This window comes from Hevea brasiliensis, chromosome 11 (assembly GCF_030052815.1).
Source record: "Hevea brasiliensis isolate MT/VB/25A 57/8 chromosome 11, ASM3005281v1, whole genome shotgun sequence".
Classification (NCBI taxonomy): Eukaryota; Viridiplantae; Streptophyta; class Magnoliopsida; order Malpighiales; family Euphorbiaceae; genus Hevea; species Hevea brasiliensis.
Window position 1 is genome coordinate 8,874,633 of NC_079503.1, and position 21,474 is coordinate 8,896,106.

The following is a 21,474-nucleotide window of genomic DNA, read 5'->3' on the forward strand; positions in this document are numbered from 1 at the left end:
ACTCAGGCTAAGCAGGTAACTTAGTGACATTTCCATACAATTTACGGTGTTTCTTTTTTCTATTTTGGTGTTCAGTAACAATTCCATACAGTCTATGGTGTTTCATTTTTCTATTTGTTGTTCACTGATCTAAATATATTCTGAGTTCTATCTTTAATCAATTAATTAATGCTTATTTAGGTGGTCTCTGATTGCTGAAAGATTGCCTGGCACCGATAATGAAATCAAGAACAACCGGAATTCTCATTTGAGAGAGAAAAAAAAAAAGATCAGTATGAGTCAGAGAAATCTAAACTAGTTATGCAGAGGGATATAGTTGTAAAGGAAAGTGAAGAAGGTAATTATTCCAAGAAAGATGAGGACTCAAAATCTAGCCTTGTTGGAGTAAATTCCTTGAATTGGATGAGACTTGGATTGACTAGTGTTGATGTTTTAAGCCTCGTTCTGTTTCAAAAAATATCTTGTAATTGTAAGTAATAAGAGCTGGAAAAATTTTTTAACTACTGGAAACTCATACTTTATTAAGTACCATAACCACCAATTTATACAGCATAATGTTGAAACTAAAATGCAGAAAAATCTGATACATATCAGTCTAATCTCAACTAATATTTGACTGGTTTATTTTCCTAAAGAATAGCAAAACATAAACTGAATTTGTTGACAGATTCAAAGACATGATACTTAACACTCCTCCTTGGCTTTGGAACTGCATACACCAAGCTTTTGTCTTAAGAATTCATATCTAGCTTTAGGCAGAGCTTTAGTTAAAACATCAGCACATTGATTTTCTGTCCTGCAATGGACCAGCTGCACTTCTCCTTTTTTCTGTACATTTCTTAGAAAATAAAATTTTATTTTGAAATGTTTTGTTTTGTCATGGAACACCGGATTATTAGCTATCGAAATTGCAACTTGGTTATCCACAAATATCTGCGTGCTTTCTTCTTGCTTCATATGAAATCTGTAAGAAGTTTTCTAATCCAAAGTGCTTGATTCACAGCAGCAACAGCTGCCACATATTCTGCTTCTGTTGTGGATTGTGCTATGACTTCTTGTTTCTTCGAACACCTAGAAAAAATTCCAGAACCAAAGCTAAAGCAATAAACTGAGGTGCTTCGCATATCATCAATGCATCCAACCCAATTACTATCTGAATAACCGTGAAAACTGAAATTTTCTACTTGGTTGAACTTTATTCCGTAATCAACTATGCCTTTAACATATCTAAGAATCCTCTTCACTGCTTGAAAATGAATTTTACTAGCATAGTGTGCATATACCTGGATAGCAAACTTACTGCATACATGATATCTGACCTAGTTGCAGTCAAGTACATTAAGCAGCCTATTAAGCTCCTATACATCCTTTCATCAACTTTTTCAGCTCCATCTTGTTGACAAAACTTCTCCTTTTGATTCATTGGAGTTGCAGTTGACTTGCACTCCTCCATATTAAATTTTTTGAGGACTTTATTTGCATATTTTTGCTGGCACACAAAAATTTCATTTTGCTTTTGTTGTACCAGCATACTAAGAAAGAATGTCTTATTGCCAAGATCTGTCATCTCAAAGACATATTTCATTTCTTCTTTAAACTTTTCAATCAGCTCCTTTCTACTTCCTGTTACAAGCAAGTCATCAACATAAAGAGACACCACAAGTATTTCATCATAAACATTCTTGATATACAAAGTAGATTCACTTAGACATTTTTCAAAGCCTAAGTTCTCCAAGTATGCATCAATTCTGCTATACCATGACCTTGGTGCCTGCTTTAGGCCATAGAGAGCCTTCTTTAACCGATATACCTCCTCTTCTTGTCCTTGAACAATGAAACCTTGTGGTTGCTCCACAAATATTTCTTCCTCCAAATACCCATTTAAGAAAGCTGATTTGACATCGAGTTGGTGTACAACCTAACCCTTTTGTGTGGTAACAGCTAGCAACATCCTTATGGTACCCATCCTAGCAACTGGAGCGAAAGTTTCAGAAAAATCTACCCCAAACATTTGAGCATACCCTTTGACTACAAGCCTTGCCTTATACTTGTTTACAGAACCATCAGAATTGAGCTTGGTCCTATAAACCCATTTAACTCCTATAGCTTTCTTATCTTTCGGTCTATCCACCAATCCCACGTTTGGTTTTTTTTTTATATTTTATCATGTTATGCTCCTCCTTCATTGCAGCTACCCATTTTTGATCTGTTGCTGCATCTTCATATCCTGCAGGCTCCATCACATCAACATTACACCGTTGATAAATGTTAAAGAGTGTTCGGGTCCCTCTAACAGGTTCATCATCGACATCATCGTTCTCCACATGAGGCCTAGTCTGTTGGTCTATCTCCCAATTCCAGCTGTCTGACTCATGAAATTGGACATCTCTGCTGATAATAACTTTGTTGTTTTCTAGTAAGTAGATTCTGCAGGCTTTTGAGCTTGAGCTGTAGCTTACAAAAATTCCAGGTTCTGCCTTCTTGTCTAATTTGTCTCTCTTAACCTGATGAATGTAAGAGAAACCCAAGCAACCAAAAGTTTTCAGATTAAAAAATTTTGGTTTATAGCCATACCAAGCTTCAAATGGAGTTTTTTTGTGCAAAGCTTTTGTTGGAAGTCTGTTTAGTAGATAAACTGCTGTATTTGCTGCCTCGGCCCAAAATCTTTTTGGTATCTCTTTGTCATGAATTAAGCACCTTGCCATCTCCATAATTGTCCTGTTTTTTCTCTTTGCAACACCTTTTTGTTGTGGCGTGTAAGGTGCTGTCAACCGATGATCAATGCCTGCATCTTGACAAAATTTGTTAAATTTTTCGGAGCTATATTTAGCTCCATTGTCTGATCTGATCACCTGTATCTTGTAGCCACTTTGAGTTTCCACAAAGGCTTTGAACTTTCAAAAAATGTCAGCAACTTTAGATTTAAGCTTCATAAAATAGATCCAATAGAATCTTGAGTGATCATCAATGAAAACAATATAATACTTATTACCATTCAAAGATGATGTCCTCATGGGTCCTGCTACATTTGTGTGTATTAATTGTAGTTTTTGAACTGCCCTCCAAGCTTTATTTTGTGGAAAAGGAAGCCTTGTTTGCTTCCCATATTGGCAAGCTGCACATGTAGAAAGCTCCTTTCCCAACTGAGGCAAGCCTTTCACAAGGTTGTTTTTTTCATAAAAAGTACAGTTGCATGATGGAAGTGCCCCAATCTGCTATGCCAAAGCATAGTATTGTTGTCTTCTTCATGTATAACTGGTTGTGTTTCTTGCATTAGATCTAAATCAAAATTTTGTCTTTCATTTGAATGTTGAACATAACTCTGCCTTCGGCATCTTTAATAATGCAACTTTTATCTTCAAACATCACCTTATATCCTTTTTCCAATAACTGAGCAACACTCAAAAGATTTTGATTAATTTCAGGAACATATAAAACATCTGAAATTAATTTCAAACTTGTTTGACTTTCAACAGCTACTGTTCGTTTGCCTTTTACAGCAATATATGCTCCATTCCCAATTCTGACTCTGGAGATAGCAGTATTATGAAGCTCTCTAAAGAGTTCACGATCATATGTCATGTGGTTGGTACAACCACTATCCACAAGCCAACTTTCGGTTGAGCTACTAGTGGTAAGGCATGATATTACAAACATCTTCTCTTTTTCATGTTGATTCTGAACAACCTTGGCTTCTTCATGTTGCTGTTGAGCCTTGCATATTTTTTCCATATGTCCTAACTGACCACACTTAGTGCATTTAACATCAGGCCTCCACCAACATCTTGTTTGTGGATGATTGTCCTTTTTGCAATAAAGACAAGATGGAAAAACTTGAGTGTTACTTTTATTGTTATTATTGTTGTCAACAGAACCTCCAGGCTTGAGTTTCTTTTCTTGTTCTTGCTACCATTGTAGTTTTGTGATTTGGCTTGCAAAGAACCCTCTACAGTTCCTTCTTGCCTCATGAACCTCCTCTGTTCCTGCGCTTGTAATGCATTCAACAAGTCTGCCAAGGTGATGCTTGACAGATCTTTTGAGTTTTCCAAAGATGATATTATAGTTTCAAAGTTTTCAGGAATCGTGACTAAGATTTTTTGCACAATTCTAGAATTAGAAAAGTCAGTACCTAGTAGTCTTACCCTGTTAACTATGCTGAGTAGTTTGTCTGAATATTCTTTGATTGTTTCTGATTCTTTCATCTTTTGCAACTCAAATTCTCTAATCAAATTCAACACTTGCATGCCTCTAATCCTCTCTTCACCTTCATATTCTTTCTTCAAGAAATCCTAGATTTCTTTGGCTATTTTGATAGTCATTATTCTATTAAAAATTGTGGAAGAGACTGCTGCAAACAAGCTTGCTCTTGTTTTGATTTTCTTTGCCTCTTTTCTTGATGACTTTTGATTTGTGCAACGGTTGGATTGTTCGGCAAAGGAGGAATTTCATACTCCTGTTCTACAACTTCCCACACATCAATAGCATCAAGATAGGCTTCCATTCTAACAGCCCATACATGATAATTTGTACCATCAAACACTGGGGGAGCAATTGCAGTGAATGAAGTTTATGAATTCATCTTCAATGGGTTATAGTTTTGTGTTTGTGCAGGAGGAATGTTTATGGGTTGTGTTTTTGGTCCCTCAAGATGTAGCTCTGATACCAATTTGTAAGTAATAAGAGCTGGAAAAAATTTTTAACTACTGGAAACTCATACTTCATTAAGTATCAAAACCACCAATTTATATAGCATAATGTTGAAACTAAAATGCAGAAAAATCTGCTACATATCAGCCTAATCTCAACTAATATTTGACTGGTTTATTTTCCTAAAGAATAGCAAAACATAAACTGAAATTTGTTGACAGATTCAAAGACATGATACTTAACAGTAATCTATGCATCTTTGGTTTTTGTTGTCTTCGATTATCCAAGGAGTATCCCATCTAAATATTTTTCCTGCTCTCTCCACCACACTTGGTTTACGCTAGTGCTATGGTCTATTAAGATGATGTTATCTAATTCATCTTTCTATTGAATGTAAAATGTAATTTAGTTAGATGGCCTAAATTTTCGCTTGGGTTATAATTATGTTGAATTGCAGACATTTGCATATTTTAGTGATGTCTTTTACCTCCCAAATAGGGAATCAGCCTCTTTAAAATCACAGCAAATTGATAATTCTTGGGGTAGAATTTTGGCTGGAGCTTTGGGAGTTTCAATATTTCAGACAACTGGATCTGATCAGAAAGTTGGCAAGTTTTTCTTGGACACCAAATATTCACAAAACAAGTCTTAATATATAATAAAATCCAAAAGAAACCATGAAAGCCAAATTAACCAGAGAAATTAAGGTAGTAGTTACCATATCTAAATCATGAACGATCATTACAAAAATCACATTTTCTGATATGCAATTTAACACTCAAAAGCAAATTCAAGTTACAATAGTGTCCAACCTTATTGTATAATATAATAGGCTAATAGCTATCAGCTATTAAACACATTATAGTTGGTGCAAGATAAGTTGAGCTCCATGTTGTGGGTAAAGAGTTATGCCAATACAAGGAGTATGAGAGTAAGACGGCGAGAGCTCGAACCAAAAATGTTGTAAAATCATTGCTAGAGCCATCTTTGCTTCTATAGTAGCAAAATTTTGGCCTAGGCAAATTCTAAGTCCCCAACCAAATGGATAGAATGCCATTTGATCCTTTGATGCATTTAAAACCCCTTCAGTGAATCTCTCTGGTCTGAATTCTTCCACATTGTCTCCCCAGTAATCAGGATCATGATGAACAAACAATATGGGCAACAAAAGCTCTACGCCTGCTGGAATGGACATTCCTTTTATGTTGGTTTTTTGGAGAGTGTGTCGAAATAGAATAGTCACTGGTGGATATAACCTGAACACCTCATTTAGTATCATTGAAACCTACAAGTGGACTTCACAAGTTAAATGAAAATGAAAATGAAAATGAGATGCAATAAGGAGTAAATAGAAAGCTATAGTTTTGGAGAAGTACTCTAGAGTTAAAGGGTTTTAAGTTAAGTAAAACGAAGACAGAATACATGCATTGCAAGTTCAGTGAAGGCTGAATTGGTGATAGGAAAGGAGTTAGTTTGGATGGAGTGGTACTGCCCCAAAGTCATCACTTTAAATATTTCGGCTCAATCATTCAAGTAGATGGGGATGTGAGGAGGATTAGTCATAGGATTAGTCATAGGATTAAAGCTGGATGGTTGAAGTGGAGAAGTTCCATGGGAGTTTTATGTGATCGCAAGATTTCCAATAAGTTGAAAGGAAAATTTTACCGTATAGCCATACGACTGGTTATTTTATATGGTAGTGAGTGTTTGGCACTGGAGGAGTTGTATGTGTCTAAGATAAGAGTTGCAGAGATGAAAATATTAAGGTGGATGAGTGGTCATACTAGACTAGATAAAGTCTGTAATGAGAGTATTAGAGAAAAAATTGAAGTGGTGCCAATTGAGGATAAGTTGAGAGAAGAGAGATTGAGGTGGTTTGGTCATGTGAAGCGTAGACATACGGAGGCTCCAGTTAGACAAGTAGAGCATATTAGGTTAGGAGATAGAAAGAAAAGAACATGTAGACCTAAACTAACTTAAAGGAGAGTAGTACAATATGATCTAGAAACATTACACATTTTCAAGGATTTAACCCAAAATTGTTTAGAATGGAGAAAAAGAATCCATATAGCCGACTCCAAATTCTTGGGATAAAGGCTTAGTTGAGTTGAGTTAAACTGCTAAAACATGGGAAATTAGGTTTTCATAAATAAGTACTCACGATTTTGAGGTGGTTTAGATCATTGATTCCTGGTGTTCTCTTGCCACAAACCTGTAAAACCTCTTCTCTTGCCTTTTCTTGCCAGTTTGGATTCATAGATAAAACGATCAATGTCCATGTGAGCCAATTCGCCGTGGTCTCTTGACCAGCAAAGTAGAGCAACTTGCATTCCTCTATTATATCCTCGGTAGTTATGTCATTTTCAGACTGTTCTTTGCACTGTAGTAGCAAGTCTAGCAGGTCTACATTGCTGGACTTGGCCTGCTCTTTCCTGTGGATCATATCCCGTAATGTTGTTTTGATCTCCTTGTCTATAGCATATCTCCTCTTGTTCTTTTTCGTGGGTATAAATCTATGTGGAGCAGAACAAAATTGATTAGATTTTTCAAAGAAATTTGGTAATTAAACTTGAATTGCAAGATAAAGAATTCAATTCACCTTAAACCAGGAAAGTAAATGGACTGATGAGCTTCGAGGACCAAAAGAACTTGCTCTTCTTGAAGTCGAAATATTTTCTTTCCCTCTTTGTAGCTGCTTCCGAAGGCAGTTTGAGCGATTACATCACCAGTAAGAAAATGAAATTCTGGTTTAACGTCCAATTCACACCATCCTTGAGCACTCGTTAACTGGTTCCACCGATGAATCAGATCACAACAACTCCTTGAAAATGCTGGGATCATACCCTGCTTATAAGGACTTATCAGCGATCAATGTCTAAATGGCCAAATCAGTTTCCAATGCTAAAGAAGTGTGCAAAGATTGGTGTTGACTGTACCTTTAGTTTCTCGAGATGGAAAGCTGGTGTTATCAGTTTTCTGCGTTTGGCCCATTTTTCGCCTTCCAAGGTTGAGACTCCTAGTTGTAAAAGATCCACAAGGGGATTCAACGGTGGCTTTACAAAGTGACCACACTTATCTGTTAACACCCACCTGATCAGCTCTGGCTCCGCGAGCATCAATCTTGGTCTTGTTCCAAACCAACTCATGGAGACCTTCCCTGTTTCCACAATATCATATTATTAGCCAGCGACGGGAAATTAACCAAAACAGAACTCAATAAGTCCAATATATTTGTTCCAAGATTGAGAATCCCAATTTTAGGTAACCCACCAATTGGGATAGACAAATAAACATCCATTTTATATTGGTTATCTTAGTTGCATACCATAATTTTTCACCAATGCATCAAAGAATGGGAATACACGTGGAATAATTGGGTCATTTAGAGAGATGGGTTTGGTCACTGCTTCCATGTTACACCTTGTAATTTCTTTCCTGTCACCATGGATAAGCTTGTAAGAGGTGCCTCTGATCCCTTGCTTCCTCAAATGCTTCTCTATGCTTTTTGGCTTCAACCAAATAACGTAGGCTACTCTTATTAGAGCATAGAGGGTTAATAACACAAAAGAGAAGAATAGTGTTTGGAAAATAGAGGCCTCCATTTTTCCTTTGCTACAAACTGCTAATTGAGCTTGTTGGAGGAAATGAGACCCAAGAGGTGATGAATTTATAGGGTTTGTCAGTTATATTTGTGTTTTGACAATTTTGATTCTTCGTTTTAAAAAATGTTAACTGTATAAATTCTGTTACCGCTAATCACTATATTGGAAGCATCTTCCCAATTAGGATGACTGGGAACCAAGAATGGCTATATGGTGAGTGGGGTCTGGGAAAGAAATTTCCCTGGAGCACTTATTAAAAAAAACTTCTTAATAATCAACTGATTCATGAGTCATGACCTTCTTTTGGGCTGGATAAAAGCCGAACGTTTGGACATTTTGGCAAAAAATTTACTACACTTTGAAATGGGCATGTTAATTTGGAACTTTGCTCTTGCCTCTTCGTGCCAAAGTTCCACAAAGCCAATAGCTAGGAAGTGTTGTAGTCGTGCGAATCAAGGCAATAAGAAAAATCTGTCGCTTCTTCGTTTTTTTAATATATAGAACAGCATAAAATCAAGTCGACTTCTTTTCAAACAAGAATATATATATATATAATAACAAGTTGACTTATGAAAGAAAAAGAAACAAAACGACATAAATATATGACCTAGCCAATTGAAAATTCTGCGACGTGACATGATTTTTAACTGAAAATTCTGCCTTGCTGCCCAAGCCTTCGTGACGTGAAATGATTTTTAACTGAAAATTCTGCCTTGCTGCCCAAGTCTACGTGACATCTGCCTTGCTGCCCAAGCCTACATGACATGATGCCTTTATATATATATATTGTCCTTGCTCTTCCATTTGTGCATCTTTGGGCGTATTTTGTATCGATTTGTCTTTGAAAGACTGATTGGTCTCGTGCTCTAGACTTCTTGATATCACCTTATCATATATTCACTTCTTCGACGATTGATCCAGGTTAATTAGGAGCTGGAAGCGCATAAGTCTTATCTTCTCCAAGCTTTCTTGCGCGTGTGTATGCTGCTTTTTATTTATTTTTAATTTTTTAATTGTGCTTTCTTGTGTCTCAACCTTAACTATGCTCTGAGCTTATATCACCACCTTTTTATTTTTACTATAAAGCAAAAAATAAAAATAAAAAATATATTTATTAAATATATGATTTTTTTTTTTACTTCTAGGACATTAATTAATCTGTAAAATATACAAAGATAATAATATAGTGATGATGATGATATAGTTATGATGGTAATATCAATGATAATTGTTGTAATAATAGTAGGTAAAAATTGTACAAGGCTAGATATATAGTCATAATGGCAACGATAGAGACAATAATGACGGTAGTGGTGGAGTACGAGGGATGGTGATGGCAATAAAGGTTAAATCTCTTCAGATTTTTTTTTTGTATTAAAAAGTAAATTCTTTTTGCTTCCCATAAAACAATCTTCTTGCTTTAAAATATCAAATTTTAATGTGTAAATAAATGGTAATTTTTAATTTAAAAATAAAAAAGTTGTTTTTAGTATCGAACCAAAACGCTGCTTAAAATTTTCCCAAAGAAAATATCTCCATGGAAGATAGGAAAACACATAGGATCACAGTAATATTCCATTGTCGTAAGCTCGATGTGCTCTTGCCAAGTTAATACAACCATTTATTTCTAAGATTCCTTTAGAATTTTTTTTTATATGAAAGATTTTTAAATAAGAGACAGTATGTATATTCATAAGCAATTGCATTTTAATGCCAAAGGAGAAACCCAACAAAGTGAGCTAAAATTACCATCTAAAAATTATTAAAAGGCCCACGTAATTAAATATATAATTATTAGCGACATATTCAAATTCGTTGCTAAAATCCTCATAGCTAATTTTTTAAAATGAAAAGTAAGTCTATCTATAAATTAGCGTTGAAAATTTCCACCACTGCTAAGGGTGACGAAGTTGATTCAAGTTATTACAGAAGTTTAGTGGGAAGCTCTTATATTTGACAGCTTCTTGGCCAAATTTGATGTTTATTGCCAGTGTTTTATCTAGATATATGCAATCTCTAGGTCAAATCACTTGATTGCAGTTAAAAGGTGTTAAAGTATGTGAAGGTTACCCCAGATTATGGCATATGGTATGCATCTGCAGAAAATTGAACGCCGCAGGGATTTTCATTAGTGATTATGCAGGATACCGCAGGGATTTTCATATAGTGATTATGCAGGATGTCCTGGTAATGTGAAGAGTATCATTGGATATGCATTCTTAATGGGGCCTGGTGTTTTCTCATGGGTTTCAAGGAAGCAAGATAGTTCGAGTCAGAGAAATCCAAACTAGTTATGCAGATGGATATAGTTGTAAAGGAAAGTGAAGAAGGTAATTCTTCCAAGAAAGCTGAGGACTCGAAATCTAGCTTTGTTGGATGAGTAAATTCCTTGGATGAGACTTGGATTGACTTGCTTTGATGTTTTAAGCTTTGCTTTATTTCAAAAAATGGCTTGTAACCTATGCATCTTTTGTTTTTGTTAAGTATTTGATTATCTAAGGAATATCCCACCTTAAATATTTTTCCTGCTTTCTCTATCACACTTGGTATACACTAAAGCTGTTGTCTATCAAGACGATATTGTCTAATTCATCCTTCTATTCAATGTAAAATATAATTTAAAATAGAATTTAGTGGATGTTTATCTTAGCTTATAATAAGCTGGTCAAATTAGCTTATAAATTATAATTTTAAGTTGAATTGTTTGCTTAAAACATTTTTATAATTTATAAGTTGTTCTTATAAGCAAAAGAAAAATAAATTGGGGGAGAGAAACTTTTCATTCTAATGCTTATAAGTTGGGGATTTTAAGTTAGTTTAACCAAATATTTTATTATATTTCTCAATTAATTTTATAATTCCATGATATATCCTTATTGTATTTATTCTCATATTTATGTTAAAAGATTTATTTTCCTGCAATAATTTAACAAATTATTTACATTAATTTTAATGAAATTAATAATTATTTTTTAATTAATTTTAATAAAATATTTATTTTTTAATTTATAATTAAATTAATGGTAATAATGATTGAAATGTATTTTAATAATATTATAATGAAATATTGAGTTAATATAATTTATTATTTGAAAAATTAATTTAGTACCATTTTTAGTCATTTTAATAATAAAATATACTTATAAGTTGTTTTTTTACCAAACGTACGAATTGCTTATAAATATTTTAACTAAACACATAACTGCTTAAAATTTTAAATGCTTAGAAGCCCAAATTTACTTATAAGCATTAAATGTTTAGAGGCTGATTTTTATAAGTTAAGCAAACACTCTTTTAGTTAGATGGTATAAATTTTCTCTTAGGTTTTAATTATATTTGCAATTTGCAAATGTTACCGATGTCATTTACCTATCAAATAGGGAACTAACTTTTTTAGTGATTTAAAATCACAACAAACTTACAATCCTTAGGATAGAATTTTAGTTGGGGCTATTCAAGGCATGTAACATGGTGCTAAGTAAAGAGAATTACTTGAAGTCTCACTTAGACAAAGATTTATATTTTTCAATTGGATTCTTTATCTTCTTATATAGGTTTTATTTATATTTTCTAATTTATTTAGGACTCCTAAATATTATTCCTATTTAGTTTTAAACTTTTAATTTATTTCTACTTAGGTTAGAATTTATAACTATATGAATATCTTTTCTATTCTTATTATGTACAAGTTTTTAAAAATTATTCAATGTAGTTTTCTTCTTCATAAAGCTAGTTTGCTTTATTTTATCTTAAGACTTTGGATTAAGTCTTGTATTTCTTAAAATCTTATATTAGATTTTGTTTATTTTCAAGGATATGATTGATTGTCAGTCATTTTCTATGCTACGCAATGAGTCAGGTGGTATTAGAGCAAGGATTTTTGCCCTCATTATGATGACTAACACTGATGATTGTGCTGGTAACCAACCTCATGATAGTGATAAGAGGTTGCAAGCTATTTGGAGAGCAATCGATGAACAACAAACATTAAGTCGCAACATTGAGCATCAATTGCAAAAACTCTAGAATCAATTATGCACTTTGTTGAATGTTGGTGGGAATGGGGATTAAGAACCGATTCAAGCCGGTGGAGTTAACTCCAGTAGAGCTAAAATTGATCCTATTCTTGTTAATCCAAAGAGAAGAGTTGTGGTGAAGGATGATACAAGTGAGAATGAGGAGATAGTCTTTGGGTATGTTCTACAATAAGGAAAAGGAAGAGGTGGTCGAAATTTTCAACAATACTACTAGAGGGATAACAAGTTCAAATTGAAAATGGATATTCCTACCTTTAATGGAGACCTTAACATTGAAGGTTTTCTTGATTGGTTGACTGAGGTGGACTGTTTCTTTGAGCATGTTGAAATTTTAGAGGAATGAAAGGTAAATTTAGTGACTTATAGATTAAAGGGAAGATTTTGCATATGGTGGGATTAATTAAAGGAGACAAGAAGGCGAGAAGGGCACAATCCAGTCACTGCATGGAGAAGGATGCTATAAATGTTAAGGGTTGGATTTTTACCTTTAGATAATGAACAATATTTATTTGAAACTTACCATAATTACTTACAGGGAAACAGGACTGTTAATGAATATATTGTTGAATTCTTGAGGTCAGCGGCAAGGGATCACTTGTTCGAAAGTGATAACCAATAGGCGACATGATATTTGAGAGGGTTAAGACCTTAAATTTGTGAAAAAAATTAGAGATGGCAACCATGGTGAATTTAAAAAATAAAAGGAAATTGCACAAGGTGAATCAAGCTTGAGTAGTGCTTGCAAGGAGAAGGTGAACAGCAAAAATCCAATGGGTGAAAGCAATAAAGATACAATTTCAGATTCTCCCAAAACCAATAATCCATATGCAAAACTGCTCCTATCATTGCTATGGATAAATTTCAACAACTGTTCTTGAACTTATATAGTTATAATACTACAGTCTTTTAACTTTAAAATGTAACATAAAACCCCCTAAACTTTTAAATTTTGCACAGTAAAATCCTTTTGACTTTCAATTACTAATTTTTTAGTTAGAAACTGATGTGAATAGCTCCTGCATGGCATTTAGTCAACATTTCTTTCTCCTCTCTTATGCAAAGTGTAAAATTATTCTTTTTACATATAAAAAATTATCCAGTCTATAGAGAGAAAAAGGATTCAATTTACACATAGCTTGAGAGAGAAAAGAAAAATATTGACTAAGCTTTATGCTGGAACTGTCCAGGTCAACGTCTAACTGAAAAACTAGAAATTGGAGGTTAGAAGGATTTTACTGTGTAAAATTTGAAAGTTTATGGAGTTTTATGTTACATTTTTAAGTTTAGGGACTGTAATGTTATAACTAGATAAGTTCAGGGACAGTTGTCAAAATTTATCCCAAATGCTATAGGTACAATGAGGAGGGACATATGTCTAATGACTATCCAAAGAGAAAAGCAATCAACATCATTGAAAAACATAACGGTGATATTAAAATCTATTGTGGACCTAATGGAGATGATGAAGAGTAAGATTGTCAACAAGATGAATCTACTTAAGATCAATGTTTTAACAAAATGACATACCCATAATTTTTTAATGTCAGATTTCCTATCATCAATGGGAAATCCTTGTGAAATTGAGATTTTTACGGACAAGAAAGTAGTGATAGTGAACCATATATATATATATATATATATATATATATATATATAGAGAGAGAGAGAGAGAGAGAGAGAGAGAGAGAGAGAGAGAGAGAGAGAGAGAGAGAGTATAATGTGTTGGGGAAAGTCCAAGTTCCTGAGTTTTGGTTAAGTAAGAAGGTTAATGTTTCTTGTTGGGTAAAAGGAACTTCGGCAGCTGAAAATTAGACTTTCGATAGCTGAAGTCCCTTTTTACTGTTCAAATGTCCTTTTGGATAGAATGAACCCCGACAGTTGAAAGCTGGGCTTTTAGCAGCTAAAAGTCCCCTCAACAATAAGGGTATAAATAGCCCACTTAGTTTCCTTTTTTTAAAGAAAACCAATTTTCTCTCTCTCTAGTTACTGTTACATGCAGAGGGTTTAAGTTTGATTTTCTTTGAGTAATTTGCTTGTCGTGGGTGCTAAAAGATCTTAGAGAGAGTCTAACACCAAGAGTTGAGGAAATTTTAGGATTTTATCAAATCTCTTCACTTCTAGTTCCAAGGAAGAGAGGTACTTTCTCTTTCTTTCCTTTTTAAGCATCAAAATGGTTTTTCAAGAATGCTCTCATGGTATATGATAAGTTGTTTTAATTGCATGTAACAATTGGAGTTGATTTTTAAGCCTTTAGAGTTGAGAGAGTTGTTTTGTCACACCCTACTCTTCCATAAGGCATAACATGATCCCGTAGTACACCTAATAAATTACCGTACTTCGCCTACCGGTAACTCATTAAATATACTATAAGGGATTTTGAAACAATTTTTGTTCATTCATTTTTTTTTTCTAGTGGTAAATTTTTCACGAATATTAAAAACCTTTAATTGGCACTAAATCACAAATCAAATTTTTTAGTAAATAAAATTTTTGCAATTTTTACAAAAATTTCGGCAAAGTAACAGCTGTATTTTGAGAAAACAGTTCTTCAAAATTTGCAAAGAAACACACTTTCAATATTTTTCCTCAACCATAACTCCATTTCAATTCATTTCTCAACACAATTCAATCTCAAAAATGTATAAATCATTTGCATCAACTATCTCAATTCATTTTCAACCTAAACTCATCATAAATGAAACCATACATAAATTCAAACTCAAGAAGAAATTAAATAGTACATTCATTAAAGTACTAAAATTAATATTACAAATAATTTTCATTTCAATTACACACTAAAATAATATTACAAAAGTTATTGTACAACTGCTCAAATAATTTACATCCATATAATTACATGCATACATCAAAATTTATGTACAAGGGTATATCAATGATATACCCAGAGCTAGATCCAATGTGTCTTCAAGGAAGCTTACTCAACTGCTTTATGCTCTTTTCACTTGCGATAGCATGCAAAGCTATCGCTGAGTGGTGAACTCAGTGGTGCACAACTATAATTTAAAATATAATACAATATACATTGACAAAATTATAACAATTAATTTGAAAGTCTCGAAATTCAAAAAAATTTCAAAAGTCAAAATCTTTGTTGCCAATACTATAAATCATTTGTTAAAGTGACCTTGATCAAGAAATTCAATTTATCAATCACAACTGAACATTTAAAGTAATTCAAACAATTTATGGAAAGAAATATTAATTTCAATAAAATCAAATATACATAAATCCTAATTGAAATCATAATTCTTTACTATTAAAAAACCGTTCTTTTTCTCACTAACTTTGCAAGACTAATCCGAAATGGCCATTTTCGGAGCGATTCTAACTCCCTATGGTCGGGGAGGTCGAATCGCGATTCTAACTCTCTATGGTCGGGGAGGTCGAATCATCGTGCACAGTACACAACACAATAATTAAACTTCCTAAAGGGCCAATGAAAAACTTAGATCTAACATCTAATAAGAGGAGAATCTAAGCTTGTGCATATACCATGGTATTCAAAACAAAACAAAGCTAACTCCATTGTCTCTTCAACAAATGAGAGAGACGGGTAATAATCTAGTCAAGCATCTATAGTGAGATATAAAACAATATTATAAATTTCTTTGTCCTTTTTGTGAGCATAAATCATAACACAATTCAATTCAATGTCAATTTCAATATCCCATAATTTTATGCTCATTATAATTCAAAACAAATTTTATCAATTTCCCATGTCAAGTATATTTCAATCAAAATTTTTCTAAAGCTAACTTTATTCAATTCATAACAAAATGAAATCATAACTAATTTCATTTTCTAAAACTAAACTCATTCATACCATAACACATTTCAATAATTGTAGAGATAAATTTAATATTTGATAAACATAATACAATAAGAAATAAAACCATTTGGTCAAAAGACATATGAAGAAACATAACCAATAAAAACATTAGTTGTGCACAAACCTCTTTGTTGACTAATTTACTCTACCTTTTGGTTTTTCCTTGAAGATCCATTTTCAGTCTCTTTTTCAACTGAGACACACAGTTTAAAGTGTTTCAGTACCATATCTCATAGTAAATCCATTAATTTAGTTCATGCCTACTTAGTTATAGCCTTAATTTTGCTTAAATTGGTATCCTTTGAATTTTGTATCTTGGGGTTACTATTCATTTCACTATTCAAGTCAAAATATTGAATTTTTCCTACTAAATAGGTTTATTAATTCCAATTGCATTCACATACCACATTTTGAGTCATATTTTTGTTGGCATTGATTGCCAAATTCAATTCAAAGTCTATTAGGGTTAAATCTCAAATTTTCAGTTTTGGGTTACTTGTTTGTACTGTTTCATTGGTCTGCCTAAAGTGGAAATTTGACCAACTTTCCTTCATCAAAGTTATTCCTTAATGTCTTATATTTAATTCCCTTTTTGAATCACTCAATTTGTAGTTTTATAGCTCAAGTTATGGCCATTTTCCTAGGGCTGGCAAGATTTGTATCTATCCAGAATTCTGGGCAGGCTTTTGGTTCTGGCAGTTTTGGGCAACCAATTTTGGGTGGAAAAATCACTTGGTTATGGGCAGAATTTGGGTTAGTATTCTTCATGAAAGTTGTAGTATTATGTCATAGCTTTCTAATGGTTCAAAAATCAGGTCATTTGGACCTGCCTAGTCCAATTTATGGCTATTTATTTGGTCATTTTTGTACAGTGATAGTGTGCCAATTTCGGGTTTGACCTAATTGTTCACTATCATAATGTCATTTTATGGGCATGGTTTCAACACAAAAATTGTGAAATTATGTGTCTACTTTCATATCCAATTGGCCTCAAACCAATTGGGTTAGCAGAATTATAGTTTTGGTCCTTGAAAGGGACCTAGGTCAGGCTGTCCAATAGTGACCCCTCACCAATCCGAATTTGACTTAACTTCTCATCATTTAAACCTCACTTAGGTCAAAGTACATCAATTTACTAAATTCTCAAAATTTTCTCCCCAAAACCCTAAGGGTCAAGAACCCTAATTTTGTATTTGCCACATTTCATGGAAGCTAAACATACCAATCACTTATCCTTAGTCCCTTAAGCATAATTACACATTTAATTATATTAGAACACTTCAATTCCCCTCAAGTGCCAAGCCAACCGTTTCCCTCCCCCCAATCATGCAAATTTTTTAATTTTCTTCATGTAATTCCATCAAAGCTAACTTAATTTCAATAAATTTTCACTAAAGAAGAAGATTAAATTACTTACCTCACTTGAAGAATTTCAAACTTCTTAAATCCTTCACCTTTCTTCAATTTCTTTCTCCCACTCTTCTTTCCAAGATGCAAGACAAATATTTAAGTGAGAAAATGGGGGAATTTATGGAACTTTTTAGGGTTTTGAAAGCTTAAATTTAAGCTTTCATGGAGGTTGAGAGAGAGAGAAATGGGAGAGGAGAGTGGTGGCTTACATTGGAGAAGAAGATCAAAAGTGATTTTTCTTTTAATTTGTTATTTTTATGTGTATTTATCTCATAAATTGACTTGGTCAAATAATTAATTAAATTGAAATTAATTATGACCTCATGCTTAGTTCATTAGGGTGATGTCATAAATTATTTTAAATTTTCATTTCTTTTCTTTTGTTTTTTCATAACTTCTTCAATTTAATTCTATATTTCACAATTTTCATTTCTCAGATTTTATTAGAGAGTTAGGTCATGAGTCACCTCTAGGAGTGAATTGACCAATTTGCCCATCGCCTGTTTGATTCGGTTTGCAAGTAATTCGATATTTCTTTCAGAGCCCTGACCTAATTATTTGACCTACTTATCAGCTTTTTTCCTTGATTTTCTCTTTTCCACTAGGTTTGTGATAGTTTTTAGGACCGCGGAATCACAATTTCCCGTTCAAAATTAGGGTTAGGATTGACCTCGCAGTCGCTTCCCGGGAAGGTCACTCATTGTAGTGACCCTCGGCTCATTTAAATTTTTATGCTTGTTTTCTTTATTTATATTTTTCCTTCTTATAATTGTTATTTATTTTTATCTATGACTTTTCTGGATGTCACAGATATAGCTCCAGACGTCTTGACTGTCCCGGCAGACATCAGGCGCCAGAACAGTAAATTGTACAGGAGTGTCCAATATGAGGGCGTTGCATGTTTCATGTGTGAGGTTTTTTTTTTTATGATGTTGCATTAAAATATCTTATTGTGAATTCTTGCATATTACAGTTTTGATGTTTTTGGTTGTAATTACATGTCTTGTAATGAATTTGTTAAGTTTAAGGGGTTTATAGGATTAAATTGGCTAGTTTTCCTAGATGGAATAAAGTGGTATATGTTAATGTTTTGTTTGAGTTGGAAAGAAACTTGAATTCATGCTTTTAGTAAATGCATATGGTATCCAAGTTTGTATTCTAGTTGATATATGCCTCAGAATTGTGCTTGAATTGTTGGAATATGTTTTGGATCATAGATATGAGTTTTAATGCTGTTTGGGTTTTGAGTTGCTGCAGGTCTTCAACTTGGAAATTCTTAAAGTTCCCGATTGTCGAAAATCATATTTCGGTGGCCTAAATGATGCAGTTTCTCGAGAGAAATTGAAAATTTTTAGGTTTGATAACCGAAGTCAAATACTTTAGTAGCCATAGTCACTATTGGACTAAAAGGGGTCAGAATTGGTTTTGACAGCCTTATTTATCCTTTTGTCTTAAGTCTCCAAAATCTATTTTATGATCCAAAAGTACCTAAATGATATATATTAAAGGTCCTTCACATGTTTTTAGGGAGTCTAGGATATATAATTGATATGTTTATTGTTTCACCACTTGATCAGAGTTGGTGATCAAGGTTCAAAGAAGTCAAGCCCTGAGTCGGTTTAATGTCAGAACATCCTAGGAAGTACACATGAAGTCAAGTCTACCTGTTAGATCTAGGGGAGTAAGAGTAAATGGATAAATTCTATAAGAGGCAAGTATAAACTATTTAAATTAATTTCAAATGCCTTTTAATTACTTTAATTGCTGCTTTAAGCATAAACATGCATCATGAAATGCATTGATATTAGGGTGCAATGCACTATAATCATACTTGATGTAATTGCATAAATATATATGATGTGAGGTACATTATGGATGACCCACTAACTCCCAGATGGTATATGATATTATGTTAGGTATGTTATGGATCCAAAAATCTAGGTGAGCTCCCTACGAGGCCCTTGATATATGGCACATGTCATGTTTTAAGTGAAAATAGTGAGAAGCCTTTGTATGGGCCGGACACATTGAATATATTAAGTGAAAGTCCTGAGAAGCCTCTATATAAGCTGGGTATATCAGATTATAGGGAAGTCACTAGTGACATGACTATCATGTTTGCATATATTTGATGAAATGATGCATTCATGTGTTTGATACTCATATACATGTAATGTAATGAATGATGTAAAAATTTTAAGTAGTTTATGCTTACTGAGCCTCCTAAATCACCCTCCTAACCAAAACAATTTTTACAAGTAGCAAATGCACAAGGACCTAGGAAGGCTTGGACTGTAAAAGAATAATTGTGTAATAGTGTAGATTTTTCTAAGTTGTGTATCATGTATAAGTTTTAGTTCAAGTATGTAATTTGATTATGATGTATGGTTATGTAATGTTAAAGTATATAGTAGTCTAATGGTTATATGTCTTATGTCTTTGTGTGCTCATGTATAAGTAGTGTATGCAGAATGAAAATGTGCTTGCTAGTAGGTTGTTTATAGGCATGTGTAGTGACTGGTTTCCATTAGATTAATCTGGTAGAGCATAATGAATATGAATGTTACATAAACTATGCAATAATAGAAGAATAAAGTGGTGTCCTAATAGTCACACTAAACTTGAGTAATTTAATGAAAGTCTACTATGGTAATTAAAGACTCTCTTAGGTATTTAATACCAAGGGTAGACCTAATGTTCACAAAAAGGTAAAGTTAGTGTGATTAATAGGATGTAGATAAGTAGAAATGTTTTGACTAAGTGAAAGAGGTTCCTTAAAGGAACATTTCCAAGTTTATGCATGATAATGTTGAATAACTATAACAAAGATAAGAAAGTAAAGGTCCTTCGAATGCTCTTCCTAAGGAAACAATTCAAAGAAAGTTATTTGGTTTATAATAGTCATGCAAAGGTTAAAGAAAGAGCTTAATTTTGTACAAATGAAGTTTAATACAATAATAATGGTAATGAAAAGCAGAAATAGAAAAAGAAATTTTCACATAATGCACTTAAAGTTTTAAACTTTTTCTGTTAAGTCTGAGTCTTAGGGAGGAAAGAACCTCCTTTAGACTTTAAAAAAATTCCAAAGCAGTTATGTGGGCCTTTAAAAGGTTAAAGTCTACAATCTTAGGCTTGCTAGAGGTTCCAACAGCCTTAAGCTGACCCGTTCCCTAGTGCCGGTTATGATCCCTTGGCTGGGTCGTGACACAAATGATTGAAGAAAAGCCATCAAAAGACTTTGTAGAACAAAGGGATCATTTTGACTTTGACACTTTTGAAAGGTCTTTTATTATGGTGGATGATGAAAGGTTTAAAGAAGGTGTTACAAGGAAAAAATCAAGCAATGTAAGTTCCAATAAAGATTTAAATTTTCTCTAACAATTTCTATAGTGTTTTTGTTGATTTTGTTTGTCTAGATGATTTTAAGGATATCAAGGAAGATGCAAAATTGCTCAAATCAACTTTATTCAAGTTAGTCTTATTGATACCATTCAAGAAAAAGATATTGTGTGATTTTTCAATTGAGATTTTAATTCTTTGACACTTTAAAGTTCAACGTAAAATTTATCTCAAGTGGAGGAAAATGGTGTTGGAAATAATTGTTTGATTATTATTAGGGCCAGAAATTAACTTGAGGCCAATTTTTCTTTTGCAAGTATGAGTCAATGATGTGGTGTTAAGTAAACAGGATTATTCTTTATTTTGCTGGAGAGATTTTATTTATATTTCTTAGTTTATTGAAGACTCTACAATATTATTCCTATTCAATTTAGAACTTTTTAATTTATTGTTACTTAGGTTAGAATTTACAAATCTATAAATATCCATTATGTTCTCATTAAGTAAGTTTTTCAAAATTATTCAATGCAATTTGCTTCTTCAAAAAGGTGGTTTGCTTTATTTTGGACTAAATCTTGTGTTTCTTAAT

At 33.1% G+C, this 21,474-nt stretch overlaps 1 protein-coding gene and 1 long non-coding RNA gene across 2 annotated transcripts; one reads left to right on the forward strand and one right to left on the reverse strand.

Moving 5' to 3' along the window:
- Nucleotides 1–5,336: 5,336 nt before the first annotated feature.
- LOC110662236 (cytochrome P450 CYP72A616-like) lies at nucleotides 5,337–8,650 on the reverse strand. The gene is made up of 5 exons (XM_021821149.2): nucleotides 7,973–8,650; nucleotides 7,584–7,804; nucleotides 7,247–7,491; nucleotides 6,809–7,160; nucleotides 5,337–5,932 (listed from the first exon to the last, which is right to left on the reverse strand). The coding sequence occupies exons 1-5, from the start codon at nucleotides 8,247–8,249 to the stop codon at nucleotides 5,507–5,509; spliced, it is 1,521 nt and encodes a 506-aa protein (XP_021676841.2). The 5' UTR covers nucleotides 8,250–8,650; the 3' UTR covers nucleotides 5,337–5,506.
- Nucleotides 8,651–8,956: 306 nt separating this feature from the next.
- On the forward strand, nucleotides 8,957–10,768 carry LOC131170563 (uncharacterized). Its single transcript, XR_009141343.1, has 2 exons — nucleotides 8,957–9,224; nucleotides 10,428–10,768. It is a non-coding gene; the product is annotated as an uncharacterized LOC131170563 (long non-coding RNA).
- The last annotated feature ends 10,706 nt before the right edge of the window (nucleotides 10,769–21,474 follow it).

Coding starts and splice junctions, on each gene's coding strand:
- LOC110662236 (XM_021821149.2), bottom strand. CDS start 8,249: ATGGAGGCCTCTATTTTCCAAACACTATTCTTCTCTTTTGTGTTATTA. Junction 7,492..7,583: donor TCCATCTCGAGAAACTAAAG/GTACAGTCAACA, acceptor CCTTATAAGCAG/GGTATGATCCCAGCATTTTC. Junction 5,933..6,808: donor ATCTAAACCACCTCAAAATC/GTGAGTACTTAT, acceptor GTCCACTTGTAG/GTTTCAATGATACTAAATGA.